General features: G+C 39.9%; 1 protein-coding gene across 2 annotated transcripts in view; it reads left to right on the top strand.

Annotated features, from left to right (window-relative positions):
• Positions 1-17482, top strand: part of DPY19L3 (dpy-19 like C-mannosyltransferase 3) — a 52943-nt gene extending 35461 nt beyond the window's left edge. For both annotated transcript variants that reach the window (XM_072117173.1, XM_072117174.1), the window contains exons 14-19: positions 773-884; positions 4684-4740; positions 5563-5645; positions 11052-11184; positions 13773-13931; positions 16276-17482. In XM_072117173.1, the coding sequence (XP_071973274.1) occupies positions 773-884; positions 4684-4740; positions 5563-5645; positions 11052-11184; positions 13773-13931; positions 16276-16446 (715 nt within the window). In that variant the 3' untranslated portion in view covers positions 16447-17482. The remainder of the gene's footprint in view (positions 1-772; positions 885-4683; positions 4741-5562; positions 5646-11051; positions 11185-13772; positions 13932-16275) is intronic.
• The last annotated feature ends 6503 nt before the right edge of the window (positions 17483-23985 follow it).

The raw sequence follows: 23985 nt of genomic DNA, 5'->3' as shown, positions 1-23985 counted from the left end.
CAGCCAGTCGGCCAGCCAGCCCCCAGTTTATAGTCAGCCAGTCGGCCAGCCAGCCCCCAGTTTATAGTCAGCCAGTCGGCCAGCCAGCCCCCAGTTTATAGTCAGCCAGTCGGCCAGCCAGCCCCCAGTTTATAGTCAGCCAGTCGGCCAGCCAGCCCCCAGTTTATAGCCAGCCGGCCCCCAGTTTATAGCCAGCCGGCCAGACGGCCCCCAGTATTTATATATTAGGAAAATAACTCAATACTTACCTTTCTGCTGCCCCTCACCTGTCCTCTTCTTGATTAGCACTCCGGCAGTGGCAGGTCCTTGCACGTTGGCGGCGTGCACACACTATGACCTCAGCTGCTTGCTGACATCATGATGTGTGCACCGCCAGCAACCGATCCAGTGTGCGGCCAGCGCTCACAGACCCGCAGCTGCCGGAAGAAGGAAGACAGTCTGCAGGAGGTGTCAGAAAGAGGTTTTTTTTTTTTTTAACTCAAACATAACTGTGTTTGGTTTTTCAGCACATCTTTTGTGCTGAAAAACTCTGCTTATATTCAAGTATATACAATACATTTATTCTAAATGAGATGCATCAAAACTTTTGGAAGGCTAAAAGTAAAGTTACTTATAAAAGCCAATAGACTTGCTGCTTATCTGTCATTTATGACTTCAAAGTAATAAATGGTGTAAATAAATTATTTGCTATCAGCTATTGTCTTTTATAAATTGACATTTATGTGGACCAATTTTTAGCATTTAGTGGAGATTGACACATATTTTGTTGCAGAATGAAATACCTCTGGACATCACACATGTGTGTGCTTGCTTCTTTTGGACTTGCCAGTATGGACGTATGGGGAACTATACTGAGACTTTTACGCCTATACACGCCACAAAGGGTTAGTACACATTGAATATGCAGTATTTTTGTCTCCTATTTAGTTAACATATATATAAATAGCAAAAGGATGAAGGCAAAGGTAGCTAGGCTTCCATGGATGTAACCTTATGGTGGACAATGGTGTCTTCTAAAAATGAAGAGCATAACGGAGACGTCCAAAACCGATGATAATTGGGTCTTATAGTCCACATGGTACTTAAAGGACTCTATCTCAAGTTTTTAAGGCATCCCCTATCCATACAATAAACCATAATATAGGGAAATTTTTTTTCCTGTTTTAACAATTTTCCTTAAAGAGAATATATCAAGAATAGGCCTAGAACAGTCACTTCTATATAAAGTGATTTATTCAAAATAGATATGAACATAATATAATAATAAACTGTGTATATTGACTATCTATTTGAATGTCATATGTCAATTGCAGATTTATGTTACATATGGTGTGTATATATATATATATATATATATATATATATATATATATATATATATCCATCCTATAGCGTACAGTAAGTGTTTTCGACACTGTACTGTCCTAATGTGCTTTCGCCTCAATCAATATATCTAATACAACCACAAATATATATGGTAAACAATAAATATTTTAAAAAATAGATAAAAAGCTGTAACCACCAGGACCGGGCTTAGTGCTTATGTAAGCAAAGTATCTATACTGCATCACATATAGAAATGAGCCTGGGCCCTGCCTCTTCCACTATATAATGTTCACCACTTTTGTATAGGATATATATTTAGTTTTTAGTCACTTTAAACTAAAATGGTGATAGATGGTGAGCTAAACATCATGGATTAATGAGTTTCCTCCATTCATGTTTTTTATATTGAGATATATACAAGTCTTTATCTCTCACATGTGTATCATAGAGTGAAATGCTCATCAATGTTTTGGCAGTATTTTACCTCTGTCCTCCTGTGAAAGAAGTTTGTGCACAGCCGTACTGTCTGTCTTCAGCACGTGTCGACAAACACTGTGCTCTCTTCCATGGCACTGCGCAGCATTTGCAAGATAATCAACTGATACCGGTGTCCCGGACAGCTGAGATAGTCTCTGACAGTGCGGTACCTTCTGCTTTGTAGGTTCAGAGTGTATATTACGCAGGTTTCTTCCACCTATCTGTATTTGGATGTATATAGATGTAAGATCCTATTAGAGTGGTGGTACTTTCCAATGTAGTACATGTTCTTTGGACGCGTTTCAGAGCTTCACAATAGGCTATTAAAAAAGGAGCAAGATGCTCCGAAACGCATCTAGCGAGCTTGTACTACATTGCTGAGATCCAGTAAGGAGGTGAGCATGCCAATATAGGATACACATAAATACTTGGATATATTGCAATATGGAGAATGTGGATGGAGGAATCTTATTAATCTATGATGTTTAGCTCACCATCTATCTCTATTTTGACTTTTAAGTGACCAAAAACGAAATAAATGTCCTATACAAGAGTGGTGTACATTATATAGTGGAAGAGCCAGGGCCCAGGCTCATCTTTATAAGAGATATGGTATCGATACTTTCCTTACATAAGCACTAAACCCCGGCCTGATGGTTACAGCTTTTTATTTATTTTTTTATAGTTATTGTTTACCATGTATATTTGTGGCTGTATCAGCTACATTGATTGAGGAGAAAGCACATTAGGACAATACAATGTATGTCATTCTGTGTCAGAAACACTTGCTGTATGCTACAGGACATAGGTAATTTCCAGATTTATGTTACATATGATATAAATGGAGATATGACATTCAAATAGAGAGGCTTTTCACAATATACACGGTTTATGAAGTGATTATAAATAACTATTTATGTAGAAGTGACTGTGCTAGGACTATCCTTGCATATAATTTCTATTTTCCCATTACAGATAGAAACACGGCTGTAGTCTAGAGCACAATTTCTCATTGAAAGGCTTCACAGGCTTCATGGCCGTCTCTTAAAATATTTTCCCTTCAATTTTGCTTCAAGTGGCTTTTCCCCATAACAATGAAAAATCTTTGGGATGATGGCGCCAATTTGGTCCCTCTCCTGCTCCCTATTCTGTTAGTGTCCAGTGTACATAAAGTGTTGGTGGGCACAAGACTAGCCCCAGGAGGGGAGAATGTGTTCATGTGAGCTGTGAAGATCGCTCCTCTCTTTTTCCAGGGAGCAACCCCTAACTTTATTTTGCTAAAAGGATCAGGTTGTTTACAGTCTTTTGTTGGAGTTTTAGGAGCGAAATGGAGGAGTGGGTTAAAGGAAAGAAAAATTCTATTGGTCCTGTATATGGTCTCTGTGTTTTTTGATCCATTTCTAGTTTGGCTGTATAAACCTGTGTTTAAAGGGGTATTCTCACCTGAGCAATGACATTTCATTTAACTCATTTACTATATGCATACACTTCTTTGATTGGATGTTATTAAAATATATGTATCTGTGTGACAAAAAAAATTCCCATCAATGTACTAATTTTGTTCCTCAGAAACAAGATTCTAGTCCTTGGTTACTACTGCTTTAGTGATTTCACAAAAAAAAACAAATTTCTTTTGCATATGAAATGTCTAGGAGTTATTGCTTGTCCCATAGCCATCCATGAATGCTTAATCCAGGTGGTCAGCCAGGTATGAATAGCACATGTCTGTCCACTGCTGCCCCTTGTGCCGGGTGGTTGTATCCATGGAAGCTATCTGGTTTGTAAGGGACAACATGGCTACGTTTGTGGGAAATTTTCTTCACACAGGTAATTTTTTTTAATAACATCTAATTAAAGAAATGTATATGTATTGCAAATAAATTAAATTAAATGTGATTGCCCAGGCGAGAATACCCCTTTAACTAATACTTGTATCTTCACAGAAAATCTTGAAATAATTGTACAATATCACCATGTATAAATGTGTGGAATACAATCTTATGTCCTATCCACAGGATAGAGGATAACTTGCTCATCATTAGGGGTCCATTTCTTCTTTATGAAGTACTTTAAGCATTTACTATCCATTTACTATCTATGGGGCAGGCAGAAAGAACTGAGTACAGGCAGTCCCCGGGGTTACATACAAGATAGGGTCTGTAAGTTTGTTCTTAAGTTGGATTTGTATGTAAGTCGGAACTGTATATTTTATCATTGTAATCCCAGCCAGAACTTTTTTGGTCTCTGCGACAATTGTATTTTAAAAATGTTGGGTTGTCATAAGAATGAATATTAACAATAAAGCTTCATTACAGACACCTGTGATAGCTGTTACAGCTAATCATTGTAGCTTAGGACTAAAGTACAATAAATTACCAATATCCAGAGGTCCGTTTGTAACTAGGGGTCGTCTGTAAGTCGAGTGTTCTTAAGTAGGGGACCGCCTGTACTGTGTTTGATATCCATATCATTGAGAACCTCTCTCTTCATTGATTAAGGAGAACGCCCCCAAGTTTTTGTGATCGGTAGGGTCCCAACAGTTGGACCCTGGAGAATATGTTTGTATTTTTACATTAAAGGAAAACTCCAGTCAGAGCTGATTTATTGAATTGTACCTTGTGCAAGGCCTGAAGGAAGGAGCAGGACTCTAGGTTCTAGGAATACAATAAAATGAATCGTGCTCCTCTCTTCAGGCCCTGCACCATGCATTATTCAATCAATTATCTTTGAATGGAGTGTTCCTTAAATACTTGGAAAATACATTATTGGATGTGTTCCTGCATCGGCACACTAGATGGCAGCATAGAGCCATACTTTAGTCATTGTGTGTAGAAGTGGAGAGTGACTGCAACTGATTTATAGGAATTCATTATTTTCCAGACAAGTGCTCTCCAATATTGTGCATCTCTATTGGCGGTAGTTACCGTGTTATACAAGGTAAGAAAGTATTTTATGTATTTGGATTTATTACAGTATACGTACAGTAGTTAAAGGGCTACTTCTACGAAGACAAGATTCTTAAATATACACATTCATTTTGATATTAACAAAAATACAGCATTTTGCTGATATAATTCCAACCTGTCTCTATCAGTCCTAGTTACTACAATTTTGGTTGCCCCTGAATAACTTCTCTTGTCTGCACACTGCAGTGCTCTCTGACTTCTGCTTCTCTTCCCCTGCATTACAAGACCAGCTCACACACAATACAGAAACACTAGTGATGAGAAGTCCAGCTCTTATTAGGGGTCTGGCTTATTAGGCTCAGCTCTCTAATAAGAGTTGGCTCTTCTGGCTCCTGATGTATAATAGGGAGCCTCAAACCAGTCACCCCTCTCCACACCACATTTAACCCGATTTTTATTGGGCTGTAAACAGACAGCTGCACTGAGAAGGGGCTAAGCCCACGACTGGATGGAGAAGGGAGAGGGGGGTGTGCTTATCACCCCTCCCCTCTCCATTGAAAGCGATTTTCCCTGCTTCGTCACAGTGCAGTGAGAAACTGTGTACTTGCCGTATTGAGACCGCGTCCCATAGGCGCCTATGGGGGTGTGATACGGACGCAAATTGTCCATAAGGTTGTGTGCATGAGGCCTAAGCCGTGACATTTTCTTTTTCATTCCTTTCCAACCACAAGTTTGGTTTCAAACATTATGCCGAACCTTGGATGCAAAACTGTATTGTGATTATCTATACCCTGGCACTTGACTGCATTATGATGTCCATTCCGCCTTTACTAAAAACATTCTCTGCGTTTAGTTTTGGCCACGGATTGCTGAGGAGATCTCTGAACTGCGGGAATTTTATGACCCTGACACCGTGCAGCTAATGAATTGGATCAAGTAAGGGTTAACTTTTTTATTTCTAGTACATCTGATTGTGACTACAAGGAAGCAAAACTGCTGATTGTGTACCATTTTCAGCCTATTTTTTTTGTACATAGTTGGCTCTTAACTTATGAAAGAGGTTGGACTAGGAAGACTGGGTACAACTTAAGGGGGTTGTCCCTTTACTAATTGATGTTGTTTGTGTAATGAAAAGTTGTACAATTTTCCAATATACTTTCTGTATCAATTTCTCAGGGTTTTCAAGATCTCTGATTGTTGTCAATCTGATTGTCGTCATATCCCTGGAACTATCCCAGTAGGATGTATGGCTCATTCCGAAAAGGTGTACAGAAAGCCTGGAAATTACCACATAACTTTGTAGCTGAGAGAAAAATAATTTCCCTACAGTTTTTTATTATTTTGGATATAAACAAACATGTTGTTTATTAAATTAAATTTTGATAACACACAACATATATCAGACAGGAGAACTGTAATTTTCACGGTTTCATTTTTTAGCAGCATTGCACTAGTTATAGAAGATGATCACTTTTTTCTTTTTTCCTTTTTTTTTTTTCTTTTTAAAACTTAAGTTTGAAAACCCCTGTAGCTGGAATCACAGATGTAGAGGTTGATGAAAGAAGGAAACATGACACTTCTCTTTATTTTCTGTCCACTACTGAGCTTGGCTCATATATACAGCCACAAGAACTGCACATATATTTCCAGCCACAGGTTAAAACTCTGCTTCACTACGTACTGACTTTCTGCTAAGCTGATACACAGCAGCCAATCTGAACAAGCAAAGTTGCAGTATAAAGTATTGGTAAAGAGAAAAAACTAAAAAAAGTTTGTCTCACGTACCCATGTAGAGGCAGTGGAAGGCTGTGTGGGAGTGCTCGGCGTCCGGCTGGCTGTATATCCAAATGAAACCAAAAAATGGGGTGGTAGACGTGGCACATCAGATAAAAGATACTATTTTATTCTTCTCAAATTAAAAAATCTGTGCAGTGTACATGTAGGCGAGCCACCTACGCGTTTCGGCTTGTACCTAAGCCTTACTCATGGTGAAAAAGTTAAAAACAAATGGTTGCAGATCATTTAAATTGCCTACATGCACCTGATAGCTGAATGACGTCATATCCGAGTTAATTCGGAAAAGACGTGATACATGCAAGGGAGGCTTGTACAGATAATACAATTTACATGATTTCCATAACATTTTTGTAAGAATAAAAAATAGATGCATTTATACTTGTAATCTTGCATCATAATACAGAATATAGTGAAACTCATTGATCTTACATGTGAATTGCGATCTGATTTTAGACTTAAGCGGTACTGGGTTTGCAGTTAGTGAGAAATGTTAAAAGGACAATAGTTTGGATAAGAGAGTGAGAGGATTTGCTACTTGCGATGTAGTCAATTTATATTCATGTATCCCTCATCATATTGCCATAGATGCCATCAAATATCATCTAACAAAATACAGTGTGTACGAACCCAACCTTCAAATCTTCATTTTACTTGCAATTGAATTTTTGTTAAAGCATAATTTTTTTATGTTTAATAAGGAATTTTTTTTACAAACCTGTGGAGCCCCAATGGGATCAAAATTCTCACCATCGTTAGCCATATTATTTGTTGCTTGGTGGGAAGAACAATTTATCTTTTCTGTCCACAATCCTTTTCTACACAATATAATTTACTATGGCCGCTATGTGGACGACATTATTCTAGTATGGCAAGGAGACTCCCCCACATTTTCTAAATTCATCAAATATATAAACAACAATAATGTCAATTTAAAGTTCACCAACGAGAACCCTTCCCTCAAAATCAATTTTCTTGATATTTCATTAACAGCATCCACAACATCAAAAACAGTAAAGACATCCATGTTTACAAAGCCATTAGCAGGCAACTCCACACTGTGTGCCACCAGCTGTCACCCTACTCACACCATACATGCCATCCCGTATGGAGAACTTCTCCGTGCGAAAAGAACATGTTCAGATGACATTAGTTTTCAGAACAATGCCATTAATATTGAAAATAAACTAATTAAAAGAGGATATTCTAAAGAATTACTGTCTACCTCCTACAACAAAGTTAATAAAATTTAAAAGACAACAATTGTTATCTAGCATTTCAACAAAAACTAAAAATAACAATACAGGAAAGACACAAAACGTTCCCACGTTCAGCACACCGTACAGTCCACAATTCAACAGGATAAAAAATATTATACAAAAGTACATCCCAATATTGAATCAAGATACCACATTGCATGAAATTTTGAAACAAGGGCACAGATGTGTCGCGAAACGAGGTCAAACATTGGCTAATATTCTATCTCCTAGTATGATCAATACTAAAACAGAACAAAGCACATGGCTCTCAGTGAAGGGCTTCTATAAATGTGGAGGGTCTCGCTGTAACGTATGCCCATTAGCTCTAAACAGAACATTAGAATTTAAAATAGATCTACAGAAAACCCAAAAAATTACCTCATTTATAAACTGCGACTCTCATCACGTAGTATATCAGATATATTGTACAGAATGCACCAGTATCTACATAGGCTGCACAGTACAAAAACTCAAATCAAGAATAAGTCAACATATTCTCAACATAAAAAATGGTGATGTCAATGCATCTGGAGCAGCAAGACACTTTGTAGAATGTCATAATAGAAGTATCGCTACTTTTCGTTTCTTTGGAGTAGAACGAGTTCATTGCCCAATACGCGGAGGTGATTGGAGAAAAATACTCCTAAGACGCGAGGCATACTGGATACTAGCCTTGGGTACAAGGTTCCCCAAAGGCATGAACTCAAAAAACGACCTTTCATATATTTATTAAGCTTATCTCCTGTTCTCCTTTATCCACGCACATCCTCTCACTCTCTTATCCAAACTATTGTCCTTTTAACATTTCTCTCTAACTGCAAACCCAGTACCGCTTAAGTCTAAAATCAGATCGCAATTCACATGTAAGATCAATGAGTTTCACTATATTCTGTATTATGATGCAAGATTACAAGTATAAATGCATCTATTTTTTATTCTTACAAAAATGTTATGGAAATCATGTAAATTGTATTATCTGTACAAGCCTCTCTTGCATGTATCACGTCTTTTCCGAATTAACTCGGATATGACGTCATTCAGCCATCAGGTGCATGTAGGCAATTTAAATGATCTGCAACCATTTGTTTTTAACTTTTTCACCATGAGTAAGGCTTAGGTACAAGCCGAAACGCGTAGGTGGCTCGCCTACATGTACACTGCACAGATTTTTTAATGTGAGAAGAATAAAATAGTATCTTTTATCTGATGTGCCACGTCTACCTCCCCGTTTTTTGGTTTCATTTGCAGTATAAAGCATGGTCAGAGACACACACACAGACAATGTAGTTAGACTGGAGTCACCCATCATATCTCAGAGTTGGGTAACATAAACCTCATCTATGAAGAGATGTATAAAGTCCACAATGGGATATCTGCATTATTTTTTGCAGTTTTCCTAGTGCCAGTAACTATCTTGCTGGTCCTGTCATTAACAGCTCATTATATTTAGCCTCCTGCCTGTTCTGCCAGTGTCATGATGGAGCTCACTAGAGTGCAGGCCCCAGTCTGTGATCTCTCTCCCTGATTAAATAATGATATCACATCTGCTTTATGCTAATGTTTCGGCCCCTCGCCAGAGGATGAGGAGTCCTTGAAAGCGAAAAGAGCAGTTCTCTGCGATTTCTGAAATAACTATTGATATTTTTTATGATAAACTGTTCTGGTGACAAGATGTTTAAGACCGTCATCTTATTTAACGCCGGCTAATACTTTATGCATTTTTGTCTCCGGAGAGCAGTTTATGTTTGAGCAGATATAACTCACACAAAACCGTAATACGTAGACTATATCATCGTCAGCCTAAAGGAGGAAGAAAAAAAAAGCTGAGCCTGCAAAATATCTGCTGGGCTTCTTAATGTATAACCTAAAGTTACGGCTGCAATCTTCTTTCAGGATGTCGCTGTATGTCTTTCAATTAAAACCATTGGCCTTACAGACCCCAGTAGCAGGTTGTGATGTACATGTTGGTTATGAAAATTCTTTCGGGATACTCACCACTGTATTAATCAGCTTAAAAGGGGGTTGTCTATTTTAGGAAATACTTTCTGTATCTCATATGCATGTATATGGAGGGAATTAAGTGAAAGGTGCCTAAGGTTTCTTTATCTTGATCCCCTTTTATTAGCAATGCAAGCAAGCAATGCAACTGTGGCGTATACACAGTAAAGGCCAAAGATGTAAAGTTAGATGCAGTACACCTGCTCTTGGGACATGTGGGACCTGAATCCACCAAATTTAAAGGGCACATTCTGGCTGAGATGGGAATACCCATTCATGGTTGTCCCCTTCAAAGATATTTGTATTACATGCATCTCCAATGATTTCCTTATACATTTAAAATGACTGTGATACTTAAAGGACATCTACCATCAGTTTAGAAGTTCTTCTACTTCTTTTATCATAACTCTATATACCGTGACTGCAGATATAAAGAGTTATAAAAGTTATTCCAATACCTTGTGGCACTCATTTGAGGGATTGAGGAGCCTAGTATTTTTTAATGCATTTCCCCTAACCCCCACAGGGCTTAGATAGGTGATGGGCGGGACCGCTAGCGCTACAGGGCAGTGCAAAAATGAAAAAACTAGGCTGCCTTAGGTGCTCGGGTGACGTAGCCTGAGCGCCCCAGGATATTAGCTTGTATGTAGCAATTGTGTAAATTAAAAAAAAAATCCTTTACAGGGGGTGTCCCATGTCAGCCTGGTTTGACTGATCTCAGCAGGGATGGAATATTCATACAGAGGTATCTAGTAAAGCTTATGATTGGTCCAGGGGCAACCATCCCATAGGTAATGAGTGGCTGGACAGCAAACCAATATCTGCACCTACTGTTACTGTGGAATCTGTAGATCAATGGATAGGTAAGTATAGGGTATTTGCACACGATCCAGAATCTTGTGTGGGAAAAAACATGTAAATCTGCATACAATCAACAAGTATTTTATGTTCATATTTCATGCTGATTTCTGTAATTTGTGTTGCATTACATTTATACTTGCAGCAGATTTTCTTCACCCGCAGATTTTCATATTCACATTAAACAAAAAAAACATGTTAAATGGGGGAGATTTATCAAAAGTGTCTTAAGAGCAAAACTGTTGTTGCTTATGACGACCAATGATAGCTCAGCTTAAATTTTTGGTGGATTTTTTTGTATCATTGAACTCTTATTTCAAATATGTAAAATTTACATGCGGCTAAGGAGCCTTCATTGGCTAGAATTCCACTATTAACCTGTGGTTTGGTCAAAACAATATCTAAATCATTTTTTGTTATATCTGATGTGTAGGACAAATACCCCCAAGTATGCAGTGTTTGCTGGAAGCATGCAGCTATTGGCAGGGGTGAAACTTTGTACTGGGAGAATACTGACCAACCACCCCCATTATGAAGACAAGGACTTAAGGGATAGAACAAAACAGGTAAGACTCTGAAAATGTCAATGGGACATTCATTTGGTAGTTGAATTCTTGTTAATAAGGTGCAGTACTATGCAGTGTCAGACTAGGGTACCTTGGGCCACCAGAGAAATAGATCCAAGGGCCCAACATTCATCTGTTAATCATTTGATATTGGTTTTCTGCCAAACTTATTGAGATATAAAGTTCTTAATTTAGTAACCGTAAAACACGTATTCATAGAGCCACATAGCTATGCCAGACGCAGTGCACACATACCATTAATAGAACCACCATAATATTATTCTTTTCTAAGTACCCCCAAAAGTGAAAATTATATAAAAATATAGACCTGTGTGTGTCACTATGTAATTGTATGCATATTACTATCTAGTGCCAAATAAAGCCACACACACTCCATTCCCAAGCTTATTACATGCAAGCACAGACACGGACATACTGGGGCAAATTTACTTATCTGGTCCAGTCACGATCCCCGATTCGGACTATCTGACGAGGATGAAGTCCCACACGATTCATGAAAATCGTGCACCTGATATCCTGCATGTGTCGCTTCCCCACCGAGGTCCACCGGAGTTCACCTTCTTCTTCCCGGTGCTTGTAAGTTTATGTCTTGCGACACAATTCAAAATGTTAAATCCTGCGCGTAGTCCGAATCCGTCGAATTGTCCGACGACACGTCCCTCCATTCGTGTCGCGTGCAAGCCGGTGCCGATGCGTCAAAATCCGATAGAATGAGACACAATCCGCGGACCCTGAGAAAATGAGCCCCACTGTGTAGCAAACACATGCTGTATTGTCCCATATTTCCTGTCCAATAGCAGCTGGCTAGCCACAGATGGGTCCACTGCAGCTAACCGTCAGCAATTCCGCACAGCCCCTCTACTTGCAATTTATTACATACGTGTGTGCACATTAGACAAACCGATAACAACTTTCTATACATTAAAAATACACTTGTTTTGCACAAATACATTTCTAGTCCTGCAGGATGGTAGGGTGCAGCACCCTGAGGTACAGGCTGCAGAGATTCTTCTGAGGCCGTGTTCACATCTGGTGTTTGCATGCGTTTTGAGACGCAAAACAGCAGAGGAGAGGAGATTTGCCTGCATTGTTGTTTTTTGCGTTTCCAAATGTATTGCTAATGCGTGTGTAAAAGCTTTTTTTTTTTAAACTGTGTCAATATATATTTTAATATTGTGTTAACAGTTACATTTTGTAAATGCAAATGTAATTGGGCAAATCTCCCCTCAGCTGTTGTTTTGTGTTTCAAAATGCAATGTAAATTCCGTGTGTGAATGCACACTTACAATCCATATTGACTGCAGTGTGTGAGGAGGTGGGGGAGTGGCACATACTTTTATCAGCAGGGACTTACAGCTGTATAGTGCAGGGACCATGAACCATGCCTCTCTATCCTCCAGCTGTATAACATGCTGAATGTTCTCGCTGGCGGTGATGTGCCACTGATGCATGTAGCCACCGAGTATATGTATACTGTTTTATAAAGTTTTTTTGTGGTTATTTTGTAATTTCATTTTATTTTTGTATATAGGATGCAGTATTAAAGTACTTATATTCTTGTAAATAAGATGTAGTAGTATAGTTATATTCTTGTAAGCGCTTACACACCTGTAATCCAGTCTCCACTCCTCTGGGATGCAAGAGAGCCTAGTCCGCCGGCGACGGACACAAATTTGAAAATTCAAATTAGGAATATGTCAGCATCAGTAGTGAAAATCCATTCTTCTTTATTTCATTTAGATTAAAAAGTCCATAGCAAAGACCAACGCGTTTCAGGAGAACAGTCTCCCTTAATCATGGTACTGTTCTTCTGAAACGCGTTGGTCTTTGCTATGAACTTTTTAATCTAAATGAAATAAAGAAGAATGGATTTTCACTACTGATGCTGAGCTATTCCTTGCATTTGAATTTTCATTATAGTAATTTATACCCTTATACAAAGGAGGCAATATTATAGTAGTTTTATTTCTGTACATCGTATGCAATATTATAGTAGTTCAATCCTTGTACATAGTCAGTGACAGTATTATAGTAGTTATATTCTTTTACATAGCAGTATTCTAGAAGCTAAAGGAGCTAATTCACATCCACCATTCAGGTCCATTGTGCACAGGCATGTTGCATCGAGGCACGGTGCATCCCCCGTGAATGAACCAAGGTGCCCCCATTTGTGGTGCGGCCACTTATTTCCTATGGACATGGTTGGAGTGAGCAGTGCTCACAGACATATGTTCACCCCGTAGAAACAAGCCGCAAAGAGGAAAACACTGAGGCCTTTTACATAGGAGGCAGTATTATAATTGTTATATTCCTGCACATGGTAGCAGAATTACATTATTCTATTCTAGTGTACAGAAACCAGGATTATAGTAGATATAGTATGTTCTTGCACATAGGAAGGTGTTATAGTATGTATATTCTTGTCAGTAGTATAGTGTATATATATTAATACGTGGTGAAAAAATCATAGACTGACATAGCAGGATTGTATTATATTTGTACTTGGTGAGCAGAATTACACTGTATTAATATAATAGCACTCTTCTGAAGATGATTGTCATTTACAGGTGTACCAGATATATGCAAAGAGGTCCCCAGAAGATGTTCACAGTATTCTAAGGTCATTTGGGACAGATTATGTGATTTTAGAGGACAGTATTTGCTATGAACGGAGACATGGCCGTGGATGCCGGCTGCGAGATCTTCTGGATATTAATAATGGCCATGTAAGACAAATTTTACTGATTTCCGAAGTATAGTTTGTGATTGTATATATGGTAGTTAATATAACATAGAATTTGCAGTATCATCTAAACAAGAGCCTCTCAGTTATGCCTATGACCTGACGTTATACCAGTAGGGCTGATATACTTCCATAATATATCCCCATGATGGCATCATTATTCTTGTTAGCTGCAGGAGGAGTCACAATCTACTGCAGTTCTAATTCCTCCAGCTACACATCTTTATGATCCAGAAGGTTACAAAGATGTCTTACTAATAAGATTATAAGTGAAGAAACCACTCTAAGACAATTTATTGAAGTTTTCTGCCAAAAGCCTGAATTTTATCATCTCAGGATTTGATGCAGTGGTTTCCAAGTGCTTACTGTTGAACTCTAGATGTATATCCAAGCTACTTTTCAGTAGCGTTTCATGTGACCTTGGAAATACAGCTGACGTGTGTCAATCAGCTTGAGGACTTGACTGTAAGGACAAGGACTTGGCTGACATCCACAAGTACACAGAACGTTATAGGACTTTATTTTTTTTGCAGCTATGCGTTTTTTTAATCTTTTATATTCTGCAAATCCTTACAACAGGGAGACTAACATACAAAGTTCTTATAGATACACTATACAGATGATGAGGCAGATGTATTGCACCATTACATCATACCATATATACTAGAGTATAAGCCAACACGAGTATAAGCCGAGCTACCTAATTTTAACACCAAAAAAAAAAAATGGAAAACCCTATTGACTTGAGTATAAGCCAAGGGTGGGAAATGTATTGGTCACAGCCCCCTGTAGTATATAGCCTGCCAGCCCGAACTAGTGTATAGCCTGCCAGCCCCCTCTAGTGTATAGCCTGCCAGCCCCCTCTAGTGTATAGCCTGCCAGCCCCCTCTAGTGTATAGCCTGCCAGCTCCCTCTAGTGTATGTAGCCTGCCAGACCCTACCCCCAATATAATGCCTGTAGGGAAAAAACAAAAAGTCTAATCACCTTCCGATGCCCTACCCCGGTAGGTCCTCTTCTATCCATCGCGTCCCCGCCTCCATGTCCCCACGGTCCATCGCAGGCACAGTGACGTCAGCCGCTCGCTGACATCATAGTGTGTGCCGATGCCGGCGCACACATTAGAAAATCAGCGTGTGGCTGATGTCACGATGCCTGTGGCAGACTGCACGGGGACACTGAGCCGATGCGGGTGCCACAATATATAGAAGAGGACCTGCCAGGGGGGCATCGGAAGGTGAGTAAACTTTGTTTTTTCCTTGACTCCAATATTAGCCGAGTTAGGGTTTTTCAGCACATTTTTTGACTGTGTCTCTTCAATTCAATGCTTTGCATCCTTCTACTTAGGGACCGTCTACCAATATTCAACTACTGACATACAAAGATGTATTTATTTATAGGAACTGGTGCGTCAATTTTTTTAAAAATAGTGTCCTGTGTTATATTCATGTCATGTGACCAGGGTGATGTCATCTAAGTTCCTATACCCTTTACATTTGCAAAATGTATGTATCTGATCACATGAAATCACAGCAGCCTCCATGAAAGATGAGGAGGAGTAGAAGTCCATGGAGTGTACCTTAGTCACATGACATGAATTGCTGAATAGAAACGAGGCAGAAAGCACGGAGAGGAGTAGATGAGAGGGGCTTGCCAAGCAGGACATGACCCTTCAATGCCAGGTAGGATAAAATGACGTTTATTTATGGGGTAGTAAGGGAAACCATTTCTAGCTAATTTAAGGGTGTCAGTTTGTTAATAGGGTTTTATGGGAACTCCTCACTAGTTTGTGAAAATGTAGTGACAGGTTCCCTTTAAATATGAGATAGTGGAAACAACAAGACAAGTGATCAGGTGTAATCCTCGGATAAATCCTCTCCATGAGACGCAAAAATATCTATTTCTAAAAAAAAGAGGAGGTGGGTGTGGCTCTTCTGACAGGGTTTTTTTTAAAAAAAGTTTCCTATTTTATGTCAAAATGTGGTTCAAAAAGTTGCATAAGGTGGAGAACATTTGCCACAATTTGTGTCGTAAGATGTTATGAATCCAGTGCCCCATGGAAAATCCAGTGCACCACTTTTCCAAAACAAATTCACTTTCAGATAATCATGGCACGACGCCTCCAAAACGTCTTTGCTCACTGACTGAGATTTGATCCATTACTGAAATGATTGGAATGTTGAACCCTATAGATATTTTTATTCACATAAGTACATGCTTCATTAGCTGTCTAGAAATGTTCTGTATCACTTTTGGATTTATTTTAATAGAAAATTATTTTTTTTTTTCCTGTGTGTGTTTTTTTTCCCCTCTTCACATTCTGCAACAGATCATGGATGGTCCTGGATACAATGACCCAGATTTGAGTCCTTCGCCTTCTCCACGTTTCTGTGATGAGTTAAAGAGAGATTCACCGTCTTACACAAAATATTTCACCAGGGTCTTCAAGAACAAAACTTTTCACGTTTACAGATTATCCCGGAGAGCTGTGACAAAGTAGCTACACTGTGGAGCGCTTCTGCGTGGGAAGGCAAGACCATCTGGGTCTAGTCCATTTTATTGTCTTTTTATTAGCATAGTGTTTGAACTTGAAGTGAGGGGAATCATGAACCACAAAGGTTTGCAGGACCTAATCCTGGTGTTGCCGTCCACTCTTTCATTGGAAATTTGCCTTCGTGTACCTTTTTGTTATGCACAATTCTCTGACAGAGGTCATACATTTATAGTATTATGTGCCAAATCATTTTATATAGTGTTGTTGTGGCAAGTAAGGGACCAATGTTTTGCAAATGATGTGTCTCTGGCCAATGACCCCTTTTATTGGGGGGGGGGGGGGTTGTCAACGGAAGTGCTAATTAAAAACTAAAAATGTTTTTTGTACATTTTGGTACTTAAAAGGTGTTTTATGTTAGTTTTCCCAAGTCTAATGTTCTAACTCTTAATTTCCAAGATTCTTGGTTCAGATAATAATGAATTACGTATACTAGAGAACTTTAGCACCAGGTTCCTTTTAGATGAAACTAACTTTAACTTAAGCTAACTTAAGCTTGTTGTTGTGGCTAGTGAGTTTTTTTTTCTTGATTAATTCAGTGGGCCAACCATAGGATACAGATGGGGCTACATGCGGACGAATACAAAAGTTCCTCAACTTGGTTAGGCCCGTGGTTCGCAGTATTATATGTAATCATTTCTGCCCCTAGCTGTACATTTTAGGTAACAGGGGAAAAAAAACTGTTATTAAAATTATTATTTGGTCAACAGCTAATTTTCATCTGCCTCATACAAACTAGACCCAGTTGTACCGTCATGTTTATTTTAAAAGGGAGTTAAAAATCAGCTGCTGCCAAACATAATTGTGGAAAACCCAGTGAAGGGTCTGGTCAGGGATGCCAAAAAAATGTGTACTTGCCCTGCTCCAGCTCCTGTGTTGGGGTCTCACCATTATACCTAATGACAGGTTCCCACAGAAGTCTTCTTAAAGGGGTTGTCCGAGTTTAAAAAAAATAATATATATATGTGTCCGGGAGCGGGCTGACTAAAATAATAAAGCTGTACTTACCTTCCGGTGCCCTCCCATATCCAGCGCTGCTGTCGCTCCGGTCCGGGAGGCCATGTAAACAAACATGGCCGCCGGAGCAGCACTGCATTCAGCTTCAGCCGGCCGTGGCCCGGTACGCCTATCCGTCCCTATACACAGCATTGTGTATGGGGGCCGGAAGGTTGTCGGGTCCGGCCGGAAGCTGAGTCCAGCGCTGCTTCGGCGGCCATGTTTGTTTACATGGCGCCCGGACCGGAGCGACAGCAGCGCTGGATACGGGAGGGCACCGGGAGGTAAGTACAGCTTTATTATTTTAGTCAGCCCGCTCCCGGCCATATATTTTTTTTTATCAAAACTCGGACAACCCCTTTAATGTTTCCTATTCTGTTTTTTATTATAAAATCCATAGTTTATACCTTTCATTCAAAAAAAATAAAAAAGTAGCTGGCACCTTGCCAGCAGTGTCACAGTGGGCTTGTCTTTTCTTCATTCCTGAGGGAGGGGGAAATGAGGGAGCTGAGTGAGAGGTTCAGAAGAGAAAACACACCACACTCACTCCGTGAGACTGCCGAGATTTAATAAATATATGGACTGTGCATTTTTATATTATTGAACTGAATAGAAAACCATAAAAACACTTGTGTGGGAGTCATGGATTTTGCACTCAAGACCATTTTCACTCAGATGTATTTTTGTTATCCACAGCCAGAAATGGATGTATAATTTAAAGAGTTGTACCTTCCAGAATACTGTCATATAAAAGTGGCTCATGGCTGCTTTTTTTCCTCTCTTCCTCTCTCCTTTTGGCAGCTATTTTAAACTGAGGTGAATTTGAGAGGGAGAGCCAAGGTACCTCTTCTTGAGTTAAAATGGCATTAATTTAAATATCATGTGCACACATGGCAGATTTTTGACACAAATCCATTGTACTGTATATGCGGACACAGTTTTTGCTCATTTCACCTAGTACCTTGAGCAGTGAAATCTGCAGGAATAAATCTATCAGGCTTGTTGTGTTGCAAATAATTCATTTACAGCAGAATTGATCATCCATGGTATCCTGGTGCTTTTCCATATTGTGGATTTTTGGGACGGAGTCTGTACCGCAAACCATGTAGTGGAAAAGAATCAGAGTGTGAATGTACTCTAAATCTGTGTTACAAGCATCTGGTTCCAGAAAAAAGACGTTTAAAATAAACAATGCTACTTTTTAAAAGAAAATCTGATTTCTATCATGTTATCTTAATATTATCAGCTGTATTGTGAATGTTTGTACTTGTTATGCATTTTCTCTTTTAAGGGTCAGTTCCCACACAGGATTTTGGAACAGATTTGTCACTGAATTTCAGTTGGAGGCCATAGGTTTCTTATTCTAACATTGGGGACATAGCACCACGGATATAGGCCGCCCGCTATGAGGCTGACAGGTAGTAAAAAAGGTGTTGGCTCTGTCTCGGTGGGATATGCCCTCACTACAGACCCTATGCTGATAGTGTCTGTAGGTGGCAGACTCTCAAACAGGTGTGCTGCTTTCCCTTTGTTGTTTTCTCTTTTATACTTTTTAGGTGTAGAAGCTTAGCCTTTGCAGAAAGGTGAACATCTGCATAGGTAGCCACACTGCTTTCTCCTGTGGATGCTTTTTCACTGGTCACCCAGTCCCCGTCTGTAATGAGGAAATAGAATTCCCTCTGCTGATACAGAGACAGTGTGAGGCCACTGAGTGATTCCCAGCACCCGAAGATACCAGAAACCTGGCGTAGAAGCACCAATAAATCTTCCCCATCTCTCCAAAGCCCCTTGTCCCCTTGTTTAGCAGATTCACCTTTTGGGAAGGAATGGCAATTTCTAGCATCCTGTAAGTCTAAAGCATGTGGTGTTAGCTTTCTCTGCACAACTATAGTAATTGTAGAAGCATTTAGTGAATAAAACCAAAATGATTTACTGAAAGTATGACATCTTAGCTGCATAAAACATACAAAAGAGCAGTAGCTAAGCAGGTTGATATATATTATGGGAGATTTTCTGACAGATATGGCTTAATAAAAGTCATGAAAATTTCCCAGTTCTGGGGATTTTCCACATTTACTATACTCTCCGCCATAAAAGCGGCAAAGACCTATAGCAGAAATCTGGAGGTTGGTTGGTGGGGTTTAAAACGGCATAAATGTCCCCATTGTTTTGCGGGAATAATGCACTATACATAATGATGCATTATCAAATAAATGCTGTCAATTACTAAGTAGGACCTCTGACCCTGGAATAAGCAAGAATCTAAATAAATAAGCCATAGGTTGAACTGAATATTTTCCCACAAAGTCTGATCCTCCTGAAGTGTCATGTTCAATGCAACAGGTTAACAATTAATAACCATATAATGATTAGTTCTGCAATTTTCCAATATACTGTGTGTTTTTATTTACCACTTTTAAGATCTCTGCTTGCTGTCACTGATTAGGAACATTCTAAAGTTCATCCTTGGTATATTACCTGACCTATTCACAGGGCCGGATTAAGGTAGGTGGAAGCCCTGGATGCAAATTATGGTGGGCACCCCACTGAATGTAGCTCAAACAGTTGTACACATTGCCATTGTAAATTATCATTAACCCTTTCCTACATCTTGACATAAATGTCAAGGTGCGGGAATTCAAGTAACAGCTGGGATTATAATAGTCATGCTCCCCAGTTTTAAACCCTATAAACACTGTGGTCATCGTGACTGTGGATTCTTTAGGGCATTACTGGGTACTCACCTGGACCATTGGCACCCTTAGCACCAGATGCAGGTGGGTTCTAATTGTTTCTATGGTAGCCCTGGAGTCCTTCAGTATGACTGGTATGGCTAATGTAATATGATGCAATACATTAGTATTGCAGTATATTACACTGAACAAGTGATCATTTGTTCATGTTCCACACTGGGACAAAATAAGACGGTTAAAAAAAAAAAGTTTTAAAAAAGTTCAAATTAAAAAAATGAGTCCCCTAATTCACCCATCCTATGTAAAAATCACCTATAACATGAAAAAGGTGAAAATCGCCTTTAAAAAAGGTAAAAAACCTCACAAAAATAATATTTTTAAATCTAACCTCATAAAAAAGTGATTAAAAAGTAACATTTACTCCAATATAATACCAATAGAAAGTACTAGCTTGTCCCACAAAAAAACAAGCCCTAAAACAGCTCTGTAGAAAAAAAAATGTTATGCCTCTTAATGCATGTGAATTTCTCACCAAATGAGTTCTGTTTTCTGCAAAACAAGTCAACCATAAAAACCTATATAAAAAGGGTAGCACTGTAATCATGGTGACCTATAGACTAAAGATGACATATAATTTTTATGGTACATGAACGGCCAAAAAAAAAAGCTAAAAAACAGAAATAATGACTACCCCCTACGCCTCCACAGTGGCACCACAGGAGAGTTTCCCCCACCCCCAGGGAACCCTTTGAATGTAGCCCCCCTCACAACTCACGGTTTTTGTTTCCTGTCCCTCTGGACAGACAGATAGGGCCCGGCTGCAATGCCTCCATGGATTTTATGCAGCTTGTCGAGAGCCCTGCTTCAGGTACAGGGAGGCTGCTCAGGGGCCGCCTGCGTCATACATGTAGACAGCCATGGATGATTCCTCACGCTTACATGGCTGGTGAGGGAGAGGGATCCTGCGTGATCTTGCATGAGGGACACCCTGGGAGCAGGGTATCCCTTTCCTCCCTTCTGTAGCACGATGAAGGGAGAGGCAGGGCTGTAGTTGTAGCCCTGCTGCTGTCAGGAGTTGGACAACTATTGATGACATCACCAGAGGGGGAGGTGCGGGTTTGATGCCAAATTCAAAGCTCCTGTTGCTGTTATCTACCTGCTGCTGGTGTCATATCCCCACGTGGAGAAACCTGATGTTCCTTAGCCTGTGAATCCTGCTGAAGCCCCTAGTCAGTCCCTCCTCTTTTTGGAGTTGTGTACCCAAGGCTTACAATATATTCTTTTTTCTGTTTGTTTTACCTTGTAGGCACCTAAGTATCAAAAATCATGTTTCATTTGCAAAATAGGGTTAGCCTCTCCTTAAAAAAAGAAATCTAATCTGCACTGTGTCACATACAAATCCAAGATGGCGGCCCGACCCTAAAGTCAGAAGTTACAGGTTCGGGTCTAGGTGCAACTGAAATTGTGTACACCAGGACAGTGAAATGAATAAGGTCATGAATAAGGCTTAAGAGCTGAAACATGTAGGTCCCTGGGTTGCTCTCTTGGATACCTGTGCCTATGATTGCTTTTGATGCATGATTTTCAATAAAGAAGAATGTTTTTATATTGAGCCACGCTTCCTGAATTTGCGGATTTGTGCCGAGGTCGTATCTATTTTCTGCACTACAATGTACTCAAGCCTGTACGTGGATCTGCAAGCACCTGCAGTCAATTGGAAGCTTATTGCGCCAAGAGGGGGGAGCTGGATTTGCACACAGTGCACACTTGTTTTTTGTTTGTTTACGTAGGTGTATCCTCCACTATGTTGAGAAAATAAATGAATTTAGGTCTACTGATTGTCTTTTTGTTCAATTCCAGGGAAAGAATAGGGGTGGGGCTGCGAGTAAGATAGCTTATAGCCCATGGAATAAAAACCACTTTTTCAAGCTGCTATCACATTAAAGAGTTACCTGAAGGTCTCTAGGCACAGTACACTTGTGCAGTCTCAGCCTCCTGACCAGTGGCGTAACTTGAAGCTGAAGGGCCCCAATGCAAAGTCTGTGCCAGGCCCCTCGACTATAATGTATGTTTTCTAGTACTAGTCTTCCCATATGGAAAAGTGAAACCTTATGGGCCCCTAAGCCTCCAGGGCCCGGTTGCGATCGCACCACCTGCACCCTCTCAAGTTACGCCCCTGCTCCTGGGCAGAACATGCATTGTCTTTAGGTCAAATTTGTAGGGCAGCCACCTGGGATAACCCTGGTACTTTTTTCTGACGTTATAATATGGACGTTACGTCTGCTTCTGATTTGTCTTTTTGGTAGGAAGGTACTATTGGCAGTTGTCCCCTCTAGGAATATTTCTCTGTTATTCCTCCTGTGTTGCTGCTGTGGAGGTGTAGTGGAAAGCTGGAAATTAAACTTACCGGTAACTGGATTTCCCTTTTAGCCTTCACAGCAGCACGGGTATTTCCCTTCCTAAGATGTGATATTGTGTTATTCTGTTTCCTCCTGGTACTTCCGGGTGGAAGATAATTTATGTTGATGTGTATTTGGATATGTATGAGTTCTAGTAAAATTGTTATGCTTATATCCTGATTAAGGTTCTCTGAAACTAAACTGGTGAGTTGTTAGGAGGGTCTACATTTAAAGAGTTTCAGTTCTTGTTTCCTGTCCCTGGGGTGTTGGAACCCTCCTTTGGTGATACTGTGGAGGCTTAAAGGTATATTCAAGTACCGTTAAGTGTCATTTTGATCTTTCTTAACCCCCACCAAGAAAAAGTTAAAGGAAACCTACCATCTCGGATCTACCTATTTTAAGTAGATCCGGTGGCAGGTTCAGCTAATAAACACCATCATAGCCCATTTTTAGGGCTAATCCTTGAGTGGCCGCTGAGTTTGGAAAAGTTTTATTACCTGATGTGTACTTTTGTGAAAGAGGCTGCTGGGGCATGGAGAAACTGAAGCTACATGGCGCCCTACTCCACACCCCAGTAGCCTCTTTCGATCCTCCTATTATGTCCCGGCCCAGAGCCGGCGGTTGCACCGACACGGCTCCAGAGCCCCAGCTACTGTACATGCGCAAAAGCTCCGGCTTCGAAGCATAGATAGACTATGCAGAGTGCAGATAAGTGCGTTCCGCTGCCATGAGCTGCACACTGAAGATAGCATAGTAGGAGGATTGAAAGAGCCTACTGTGGCGTGGAGTAGCCGCGCCGTGTAGCTTCAGCTCCAGCTACTCCACGCCCCAGTAGCCTATTTCAAAAATTTGCATATCGGTTTAATAAAACTTTTCCAAACTCCGCGGCCACTCAAGGATTAGCTCTAAAAAGGGATACAATGGTTTTTATTAGCTGAACCTGCCACCGGATCTAGCTTAATTAATAGATAGATGCAAGATGGTCGGTTTCCTTTAATAAAATCTCAATTTTCTATTGACTGCGTTGGGTTACAAAAGTTTTCGGGCCCATTTGGATTTTTCATTGTTTTGATGCGACCACTTGGTGGGATCAAAAAAGGTTCTTTATTTTTCTTTGCTTATTAATGTACACTCTGCACCGCAACTTGACAGAAGTGAAACAAATGTAGATATTTTTGGCAAGTATTCACAACCTTTGCTGTGACACTCACATGTCGATAAGTGGATCTCAGGCTGCAAAAAAACCAAGCCTCCATATGTCCAAATTACAAAAATAAAATATTTTTTATATCCTGTAAAATGTGACAATGCAATTCTTCTCTGAATGGCACACCTTCCATTCCATACGGCAGTTTACCACCACATGTTGGATATCGGCATAATTGGGTATGAAACTTCGT

This window comes from Engystomops pustulosus, chromosome 7 (genome assembly GCF_040894005.1).
Source record: "Engystomops pustulosus chromosome 7, aEngPut4.maternal, whole genome shotgun sequence".
Classification (NCBI taxonomy): domain Eukaryota; kingdom Metazoa; phylum Chordata; class Amphibia; order Anura; family Leptodactylidae; genus Engystomops; species Engystomops pustulosus.
This window is presented reverse-complemented; position numbering and strand designations above follow the sequence as displayed.